General features: G+C 38.2%; 1 protein-coding gene across 1 annotated transcript; it reads right to left on the bottom strand.

Annotated features, from left to right (window-relative positions):
- Positions 1-3,768: 3,768 nt before the first annotated feature.
- On the bottom strand, positions 3,769-10,726 carry prl2 (prolactin 2). Its single transcript, XM_066687107.1, has 7 exons — positions 10,644-10,726; positions 9,571-9,751; positions 9,260-9,365; positions 6,708-6,886; positions 6,125-6,232; positions 5,754-5,933; positions 3,769-4,396 (listed from the first exon to the last, which is right to left on the bottom strand). The coding sequence occupies exons 1-7, from the start codon at positions 10,724-10,726 to the stop codon at positions 4,199-4,201; spliced, it is 1,035 nt and encodes a 344-aa protein (XP_066543204.1). The 3' UTR covers positions 3,769-4,198.
- Positions 10,727-11,466: the final 740 nt, after the last annotated feature.

Below are 11,466 nucleotides of genomic sequence, written 5' to 3'. Positions count from 1 at the left end.
TTAGCAGTCGTGTGTGAGGTTTTCATCAACATAGTGTCAACTCTTTAGCCTCCTCTACTGGCGAAGTGGTGATGTTTTTAATAGTTTTATTGAAACTGGGTAAGTGATGAGGCAAATTTATATTCATGCTTATGTGGTTGGTAAAAGGTGTGTGGATTTCTGTATTCAAAGCATTTTGCTAAAATGCTTTTATCTGTATATGAAATATTAAAAAGAACATTTAAAGAAATTAAATTATAGGCATTTATGTTCAGAGACATATGAGTGTCAGGACTGTCACAGAGAGACAGGTAAGATATTTTAGGACCCAAGTGCGGGGCAACATTGAAAACAAAAAACAGGCCAAGGGGTAAACGACCAGTAAACAGGTTAATGGGGCAATCCAGGGACTTGGTCAAAATAACAGGCGTAAGGTCTGAGATCAGGAAAACAAAACTAGACAGGAGATCCAGGAGTCAAAGTCAATAAAGGGAGAAGCTGAGGTCAGGAATCACAAAAGGCAATCACGGAAGAATACAGGCTCAGGAGTGTCGCACTGGAGGCAAACAAGGCTTAGCAGGAAAGGAAGGGAACAAAGGGGTTTAAATACTGACTAGGGTAATGAGGGGCAGGTGTGGTAATTGATCAATGATTGAAAGGTGATCATTCAATAAGCAGCTGTGGCAAGAGCAACATCTGGAGGTGAAGGCTGAGCAGAAGTTATGACAATGAGTCATGCAACATCTCCGCAACATCTCCAGGCTTCGTCCTTCATTGTCACACTCCAGCACTGAAACCCTTATCCATGCCTTGGTCACTTCCCGATTGGACTACTGCAATTCTCTCCTTACTGGTATCCCTATTAAACTCACCAATAGACTACAATTGGTCCAGAACTCTGCTGCCAGAATATTCACCTGCACTAGATCATTTGAACATATCACACCAGTCCTTATCCAGTTACATTGGCTCCCTGTGCACTACCGTATCGTCTTTAAGTCGCTCCTCCTTACTTTACAAAGCCCTTCATAACCTGGCACCGACCTACCTGTCGGACCTCATCCCAGCCTATGCCCCTTCCCGCTCCCTCCATTCCTCTTCTGCTGGTCTCCTTGTCACTCCCCCATTCCGTCTCTCCACCATGGGTGGCCGGGCCTTCAGCTGCTCGGCCCGCAGGCTCTGCAACGCACTCCCCTCACAAATAAAACAAGCTCTTTTAAAAACCTATTAAAAACTCACCTTTTTAAGAAAGCCTACGTTCTATAGCCCTATGGCTACATTTTAGCTGATGTTTCCTTTGTAACTGTCAGTCCCTATGTATTTCCCCATCGTAATCTATGTTTATTGTATTAATTTATTTTATATAGGTCAACTTTGTGTAAGATGTCCTTGAGTATCTAGAAAGGCGTCCCCCAAATAAAATATTATTAAAACTATTATTATTATTATTATTATTATTATTATTATTATTATTATTATTAAGGGCAGCGGAATTTGGAGATCTGTTGTTGATGTTATAATTTTAAACACAATTCTGGAAATCAAGCAGACAATTCAATCTACCTTTGCCTAAAACCCATCAATATGTGTCAGTCATGGACGTCTTCTTTGGCAAACATCCTGATTATTTATTTTGAACTGCAGCTTTCCAATTACCTTTATATACAACCATTTTGTGTCTTGCAATCAAGGCTTCTAAATAGTACAACATTAACTTTGTAAGCAAAAATTCAGTTTGAGGACTGTATTCTAAAATCTAAAAAATATTTTGTACTTGATTTACTTTCTGTTTTCATAGTGGAACGTTTAAAGCAGTGGTCCTAAATGTTAAGCCTAGTCATTCATTCTATTGATAAGACAGAACTGTTGTAGTTGATATTGCCAGTTTAAAGCGACACTTACAATACTGATCACCGAAAACTACTCTCCAGCCTCCTGATGTGATTCCCAGTAAGAAGGAATCACTATCAATCAACATTTATTGAAGCTGGCCAGCATACGTCAGCAATGCTATGCACAGTTTGGGGTCAGAGATAAAATTCTAGATCATGCCTAATTGCATGACACTGCCATGCTCTGGACTCAAAACTGATTTAGAAGAAGAGTAACAGTATATGTCCCATCTATTATCTGAAGGCACATGTTGAACTCTGATTCAACCGCTAGGGTCTGCCTGAGGTCCGATGTGTGTTTTCAGAAGTGTGCATGTGACTAGAGACACATGGAGGATAAATACACAGAAACGGATCAACAGGGCGTTTTCTGATTCTGATATCGGTGAATATGTTTAATACATAAGTCCCACTGTACCAGTCATGGATTTTAGCAGGGTTGTGTGATATGTAGGAGCTGTGATAAATAGTAAATTGTCACTATTGATATTACACAGACTATTTGGACTATTTGTAAGATTGGAGAGACATTTTTGTCCAAAAGTCCACCAAAGTCCAGCGTGGGGAACTAAGTATTAATGTGGATGACATAGCAAAATTGCCAGAGAGGAATCTGGACCAGGTTGCCACCAAAAGTGTGATGAAACAGGCATGGAAACTAGATTAGAAAACTAGCTAGATTTTGGACCACACTACACTGCCAGCACTAAAGGAAGAGTTTTACTTGTTCAATGCCAAACTTACCCCACAGTTTAGCTCTGAGAATGTGATGTCGTAGTGGTAGTGTCTATTCCAGGATTTTAGGATCAAATATGTTGTGAACGTTTATTATTCTTCCTGTTTTCACCTCTACTTTTGTCAAAGTAAATCAGGAGCAAGACACCGTAACGATAAGGCACTATAGTAGCCAGATTGTGTGATATAAAACTTGTCTGTGTGACAATGAGATGGGGGTATACACTTAGCAAAAATGGGTTAGTATGGTGTCCTTTTGAACTTCTCATACATTTACCTGCCATGAACTATACTCTTGGGTTTTTGCAGAAAGATCTTCAAAGGTTTATATTGTAATGTTATTTCCTTTAAATTATTCGTATAGTGTAAAGAAAGACTAAATTACAAATAGACTGAAGTGTTTTTATCCCTTTTATTTGTTTCCCAAAGATGCTCGTCACTGACTACCTGATATGTAAAATATAATTTTCTTCATATAGGAAACTACTGGTGACTGGTGGAAAGTATTTTGTGCCATTAGTGGAGAGTGATCATGGCAGACACTGGCAGGTTGTTTGAAGACCATCGTTTGTATAACTTTTGTGGATTAATAAAACAAAGAGCACATTTTGTCAGTGAAGACATGTTTTCCATGTCCAATGAATGCATGTAACTTTAAAAACACAATTGCTCCTCTGTCATTGGCAGTTTGTGTGGTGTGTGAAGTTGCCAGCTCTACCCCACGTTCTAGCAAACACCCACAGATGGTGCCATATCACTTTTCCCAGGGTTACTGAGGCTGACTGGTATGTCCGCATATCACTTAATTGAGCAGAGCCCTGTGATGTCAAACAGCAACTGAATTATAGTGTTCTGGGCTGGATAACTCACTAATTATTGTTCACTAATAGATCCATGTGTCAGAATGATGAATAATGATCTAGAAGAACATTACAAGCAATATATTATCTATCTATCTATCTATCTATCTATCTATCTATCTAACCATATAGGCCATGAAAGATATGATTTTTCTTTCTTGTCCAAACAATGCAAAGTAGCTCTTGGTATCCCATCTAACCATACACATATACACTATACACACTTGCACAACATTAATATATTCAATTGAATGCACACTGCAGTTGAATTAATTACAATTTTATTTCTATAAACGTTTTTTTCTCTTTTAACACTTTTTTTTATTATTGCTTTCAATAAAAACATTTCTGCCGAATCCATTCTCTGTGAAATCATACCAGAAACATTCATACATTTCACCGGGAGTGTTCTTCCTTCAGCAGAGATCTTTGTGCCTTCATTATCATACCTTACAAAAATATGGTCACCCGAAAGTGATGTGAACATTGCAATTTCTATGTTAATGTACAGGTAATGCACAGTAGGTGCAAATGTAATTGTCTCAAGCATAACAAACAACAAAGAAAAATGCCCTACAGCTGAAATCCAAGCACACAAATCAGTGACATTTTTGACAATGTTACCAATACTAAACAAGAAGCTACGAGATAATATGTCTCACTGCTGCATTCAAAGCTAACCTTAACCGCCCGCGGTGAATCAGGTATTAGCTTTACACAGTCACCGTATGCTTAACATCCATGCTCGGGGACAATTCGACATTTTAGGATTTTCAAGTAGTTCTGGATTTTATTGGAGTCCCTCCGGAAACAATGAAGTAATTTATAGTCACTCATGGGCTTTGTTTCACTGCTGGCAGAGGAAGGCGAGAGTGCTTCTGCGGAGGACAGCCCACTTAATGAGTTGCTGATTATTCCAAGCAGCTGCATCTGCAAAGAAATAAAACATAACGTGAGATCCTCGTATGTTTTATAGTCTCTAGATTGGACTGGAGGTGTATGGAAATGTAAGACCCTTTGCTCTGTACTGTGTAATCTATAAGTACAAGTAGACGTTAAACCAAGCACCTTACATGTTGTTGTTTCTGGAGTTCAAATAAGGTCCAGCAAGCACTTTCACCTTCAGGTAATGCATATGTTAAAATCTTAATAGATCTCAATAATCCATCCTTTTATCCTATTCTCCCCCACAGGCCCAGATGTGTGCTGTCCACTAGGTTTTTCATTCACACTTTAGATTCTCTTTAGACTTAAATGGCCAAAGTTCATGATGAATCTGTACACAAGCTATTTTGTTTTCTACAAATGCCGACGTTTAACTGTTGTATTAATTTATTTTACTGTTCTGAGGGAGGAATAAAGATTCATGAGGCCAAACTTATTACTAGGCTGCAGGCACGTAGCTGACCACATTCAGCGGGAGTCTGATTGAGTGAACTACACAACTCAGGTACTCGCCCGAGGCCGGGAGGACATTTCTTAAATAGACTGACAGCATTTCTTATTCACTTTTACACTTCAGAGGCCTGGCCGAGACACAGACAGAGATATACAAAGCCCATGGGCCAGATAAATATATTTATGTCAATATTCCTTTTAGCTTTTGTGCATATCCTAGGCTTTAGTTAAGGAGATTGGGTTGAGGAGGATTGTGTGTTTGTTCTGACCACAATTCCAAATTAATGAAATTCACTATGATGTCATATGTATTCAGGCTCTGTTCCATCTGAGAGACATGCCAAAGGCAATAGTTTGTGATGGTTACTGGGGATAATTCTCTGCTAGAGTGCTAAGTGCTTGTCTTATGCAGAAACAATACATTAACTCACAACATTATACATTCATTTGGTCATGCATTATACATGAGATTATTACATAACAACCTAAAGTTTATAAGAATGCACCATTTCTATATCCTTTATACTAAATGTTAAATTAGCCTACAGAGACAAACATTCAAAGTGCTTATAAATGATAAATAAAGTTAAATATTCTTTATAAGAGTTAATGTTAGCTCTGGGAGAATTGTACATATATTTAATATATTTACATAATATTATTTGCTGTACAAAAGTTCATGTTTAGAAAAGAAGTATAATATCTGTATAGAGATCTAGGCTGAATCATAGTAAAATAACTTTCTGTAGTTGGTCTTAAATCAGAAGTCAAGTTTTATAATGAAAAAGGATATAGTAAAAAAAATAAATAGACACCTTTCTTTTTAGACCAAAACAAATATTTATACAGCTGAAACATTGTGATCAGGAGATAATTGCCGGTATCTTACTTTTTCTGCCACTTTCTCCACCCCCTGTTTTAGCTCATGCACCATGTCACTCATCTCCAGAGCCTTGTTGCTGCTGAAGTTGGTGAACTCTTCGTTGTGAGCGATGCTCTGATGAAACTGTGACAGAGGGTCTATCCAGGCAACGAGGAGCTTCAGAATGACTTGGGTCAACTCTTCCCTCTGGCAACAGACACAACAAAGCCCTGCTTATTCCGTGACTAAGGAAACAGCATGCTAAGTAGGGTTAGGTTGGGAGGATTGCAGTGTACCACGGCAAAGGAGCAGCAACTGGGAGGAAATGAGCATCTGAAATGCACATGAATAAACAGAGAGGCAGAGAGACAGAAGGACAGACATTCACAGATACTCACTGCCAGCCTCTGTGCATTCTCCTTGCCATTAGGGGTTAAAATCCTAGAAGTGTGGCACCTGCGATTTGCTCGGCCAATTTGATTTCTGCTTGGGAGGAAGTATTTCTCCTTTGAGGTGAGCAGCAGCGGACAAGAAAATAGGGACAAAGAAAAGAAGAGGAAATGCAGAAAATGAGAGACAGTTCATGCAGAAGTAAAAAGTAATAAGAAAAGCAATGCTAATTTCACACACACATGTATTTAGAAATCAATACTTTTACTTTAAAAAATCAGCAAAAACCTTTAGTTTAAACTTTGACACCTTTGCACTTTTAGCACAAGCAGAGAATTGAATTGTTCCAAGAAAAGTACTTTCAAATTTAGTGTTCATAATAAAATAAGTTACACAAGTTCAGAAATGTATGTAATTCAGTCCTACATAACTCACAATATTAATAAAAAGCAAACAAGTACCATCAATAACATCAGTGGGATGGTGCACTCACATCTATTGAATTTGCTATTCATTACTATAAAATAAACAACAAAATACATGTATCAAGACAATCAATCAATCAATAGAAGAGAAGAGCAAGGAACTTACAAACTCTGAGTGGAGATCACTGGAGAGGCTATGCATTCTGCTGGAGTGCTGGATGACTCTATCAAAGAGGTCTGAGACAGAGAGCGAGTGGCACCCTGTGTGCCCATGGGCACAGATAGGGGCAGAAGAGACTTCTAACTGCAGGTCCAGGCAGATCAGAACCAGAACAAATGCAAATACTGTAAAAGAGAAGAAAGAGACTAAATTCCACTATATGAAAAGTATACACTTAATTATTAAGAAAGTCACAGGTGTATAAATATATATTTATACACAGACACACATATATGAATATAATTAAGCTATTCCCAATGCATTCTTAGAAGTACCTTGTCTCATTTTCATGGGCATTCTTCAGATCTTCCTGATAGCAGTTCCTCACTAAACAGATTGCTATTTATATGCTCAAAGTCCTGAGCAATGCCAGCCTTTTAGACATCTGTGATGAGTACATCCATTAAATTGGAGAAGAAGAAAAAAGGGCAGGCAAAGTATGCGTGTGCTTACATTCGTCATTTTCTTCCCCTTGAATTTGATCATGATTTACGTCAAATTTTCACAGCCCAGAGCAAACTTCAACAAATCAGGCGTAAAGAGATGGAATAAGCAGAAAGACTGGACCTGAAACTTCAAGATGCTGACAAACCCGCTGTGGGTTCTTCATGTAATTGATTAATTGTTTTAGCTTCATTAGTCTGCAGTACCTACTTCCAAGTTTCAATAGTTCTTTGTAAGCATATACCTATCGATATACTTTTCAAGCAGGATATGTTTAAAAACGAGGCAGGAATATTTTAAGTGTTGATGTACGTAGACCAGGGGTCTCAAACTCAGATCCTGAGGGGCCACAGTGTCTTCTGGATTAAGCTCCCAATTATTGAATCCAGCTGGTATGTTAGATGATTAACTTGAATAAATTAATCTTCTATCCAGGCTGCAAATTATTTTATAAGTAGTATTGCCACACTGATTAAAACACAAAAATAAATATCGTATGTATAAAAACGGGTATGTCTCAACTGGTGATGGCAGGATAATACTCCTCATACTAATACTCCAGATAAGCCATTATGCAACACTGAAGTGGAGTAAACATGCACCAGCATACGGCACGACAGCTTGTGTATGGAAAGAAACCAAAGAATATGGCAGGGAAATGTGAGTGCAGGATTATATAGGGAATTTAGCCAGACTAGAAAGACGCTGACAAGTATATATATATAAACTATACTATATACATACTACATTCATGATAGGGCATTTTGCTGATTATTTTGTTTATACTTTATGAGAGCACTAAGTACTTCTGACTTTTTGTTTTAATGTCATATTAATTAACACCATATAGTTTCACAGAGAAGCAATAAAATATTTAATCAAACAGAGTTCTCTGTGAGAAATTAAAGGGGTCTGTATTGTAATGAATTGACATCTACCCAGAGAGAACTTGTTGGGATTCATTTGTGCTTTAGGGAATTTAAAACACCATCTGGAAGCTCTGACCTTCACTGTCTAGCACATTCACTGGGTATGAGTTGTGAAAGCTACACTAGTGTACACGAACAATAGGCAGTTTGTGGAGGATAGAAAGTATATTCATATGAAGGCTCTGCAGTATATATACTAGAGACCTGGATTCATAAGCACAAAGTGGAAATCAGATTTTCTTTACATTATTAAAGTAAAAGACCAACAGACATTAATACCATCTCGTGCCTTGTGCTTACCTCTGAGTATATTCTAAGATATTCAAGCATATCTATTCAATACGGTTTTGGAAAGTTTTCATAACAAGCATTATAAGAATTAATATGTGCTGTTAAAGCAAATTTGATATAAACATTTGTCACGTTCATAATGTAACAAAACAAAGTCTCAACTACGCCAACCATAATTATATTACCCGAGGCTGAGAAACCCCTTCGCTTTGCTTGTCCCTCACAGGTGTAGAACATAAGACAACCATACGAAAGTTTACAAATGAGAGGAGGCCATTCTCCCCATTGCGCTCGTCTGGTGTCCATTAATAACTGAGTGATCCAAGGACCCTATCCAGTCTATTTTTGAATGTTCCCAAATTTTCATCTCCACATCGCTGAGTAGTTTGTTCCAGATTGTGATGACTCTCTGTGTGAAGAAGCGTCTCCTGTTTTCTGTCTTGAATGTACAATTTCCATTTGTGTCCCTGGATCCGTGTGTCCCTGCAGATCTGGAAAAGCTCCTCTAGTTTGACGTGGTTGATGCCTTTCATGATTTGTCTTGATCTCAGACACCCACGACAAACTCAGGCAAGTTGTCAACAATAAATCTAAAGATCCCTAAGCTAACTTAAACCTTATAAAAGTATACAAAAACCTCCTCACTAAAACTATACAAAATAATTCAAAAGCACCAGAAAGTCAAAAATAAAAAGAGAGAAAAAAGTGAATGTTCTTGACCGTGTCTCCTCTCAATTCACAGGATGCGATCAAAAGTCCCTCAGAGTCATATAGGTAGGTAGTGTTATCTCTGGCTGGGTGAAAACCTTTCCTCTGGCGATGCTCATCACTAACTTTCTTCTTCCACAGGGCTATAGATGACCTCTTCCCAGGATGTGAACCGGCCGAGAAACAAATGACAACAGGGAGTATTCACCAGAGAGATTCCCCCACACTGGAGCTGCAGGTGAGTAAAGAGATTAGACAGTGGTCACAAGATCAATGTCTCTCTGTGTCTGTCTCTCTCTCTTTGCTCCACAGATGCTGATACATCAACGATTTTCAAAGCTATTCTCCCCTCCCACAATGGCAATGCACTACAATAAAGTATTTTTCCAAACAGTATGAATCTCTCATTTCTTTAAGCAGAAGTACTCCACTTTTACAGAGGCCCAAATGATCTGGATCTCTTCTACAATGACGCCTCTCTGTCGTCGGTATCTCACGGGAATAGCCCTCACTGGCACCATTTCTGCGCTGTAGTGTTTGCTTCTGTATTGTATGGGAAGCTTTTTCTTTCTCTTGCTCTCCTTGGCAAAAGTGCCAGCCAAAGAAGACATAAACTGTCTAAGAAAATACAGATGCAGTTGAAGCTGTAGCTGATAGAATGGAAATGTCAGCTCATTTAAAGCCACCCATTTTCATAATTCAAACTGAACTAGAAGTTGGAAACAACTTTGCAGTGTCTGAGCTCTATCTGCACATTATGTGTTTTAGGAAACAGTTTACTTGATTGTGCACATTAATGCATTTTCTATAATTGAGCACAAGAAATTGTACAAATAAAATTGTGCTTTACACTACTAAATCCAATCCATAGTAAGGGCTGACAGTGTCTGCTGTAAGGGGAATTTTACCAAGACCCTGGTGACCTGGGAACTGTAAGCTTTACAGACAGTACAATCCCAAAATACAAGCAGACCGCATTACTCATGTGCTCCAAATCAAATACCTTTCCGCTGTCCTAGCAGACAGGCTGTTTGTCTATTCTTAAATATATAAATCTAGATATAGAATGACTTCTTCACCCAATAATAAACTTAGGGTGATAAAAAGCAGAAGTATGTGATCATTGTTTCAGTTAAAATTATTTGTTGTTTTGCTTTGTCCACATGTTCCTTATATGGCGTTGCTGTTACTAAACTATGTGTATAAATGTGTGTTAAATGATGGTCTGAATTCAGAGTTATGGAGACATATTAAGGGACTACCCCCTAGTAAAAAAAACTGATAAAAACTTTGACCCGATGCTAATAGCAAACTACAAAGCTGTACATGATTGCTGTTAATGAGTAAAAGAAAGTTGCATGTTACGAAAAATGAAGCCACCACTGAATACAGGTTTTTAGTTTAGTATTAGTGGGTGTTCAAAGTTTAATCCCAGCTATAATCAGATTGGAAAATCACATGACATAAAAGCAACACTTTTTGAGCATAAAGTTGTATATTTATGCCTTACTGCTCTCCAATGCGACAGTTCCTGCAGGAGCTGTTGGATGCTGGGAAGTCCCGATCTATGCTCAAAGTGTACCTGGTGGCCATTTTTGCTTGTCATATTCTGATAACCTCAGCAGTCTGTGTGGCACACGCTCTTGGCCTTGTGTTGTAGTGGTTTAGAATCTTAGTTGGCTTCTTTAAGCATTAGTGGTGAGGGTACACAGAATCCCATCCCCCATGGGATGGTATTCTTGACTTGAAAGATAACAATAGGTTGCGAATGAACACCAGTTATCTGACGCTGAAAATACTACCCAAAGACTGCAAGGTTGTGTGTGAGCCTGTTGACTACTGAGACAGGATGTCTTTGTGCTATACTAGTTAAGCAGGCAGAGGGAAGGTAGGGCTGAGTGACCTATGGGCAACTTTTTTAGAAAAATTGTTCATGAATTCCCCATGGTAATGTGCAATGTCCCATCCCTTTGAAATATTCCATTCATTAAATTATAAAATGCCACTTGCAGGCTGATAAATGTATTTAAACATATTGGAAGGTTAGGTGTAAAAGCATTGCTATACTCTCTCTAGATTACAGGGGGGCTAGAGCCTTAGCCTCTATATGTAATTTGTATCAATGTGCTGCTGAATATTGTTATTGTGTAATACATATTGTAAGATTTATTTTGTAATGATACAGAAATGTGGCACAATGCTTTTCAAGGTGCCTCAGTTGGGCTGTGTAATTCACTCATCATGATGAACACAAAGTTTTGAGAAACATTCCTTGCCTTCATACTTCTCTTCTCACTTCTCACTCCACTCAATTGCATGTTTAGAAACTTAGA

This window comes from Amia ocellicauda, chromosome 15, assembly GCF_036373705.1.
Source record: "Amia ocellicauda isolate fAmiCal2 chromosome 15, fAmiCal2.hap1, whole genome shotgun sequence".
NCBI lineage: Eukaryota > Metazoa > Chordata > Actinopteri > Amiiformes > Amiidae > Amia > Amia ocellicauda.
The sequence above is the reverse complement of the archived record's forward strand: the minus strand, read 5'-3'. Positions and strand labels throughout refer to the sequence as shown.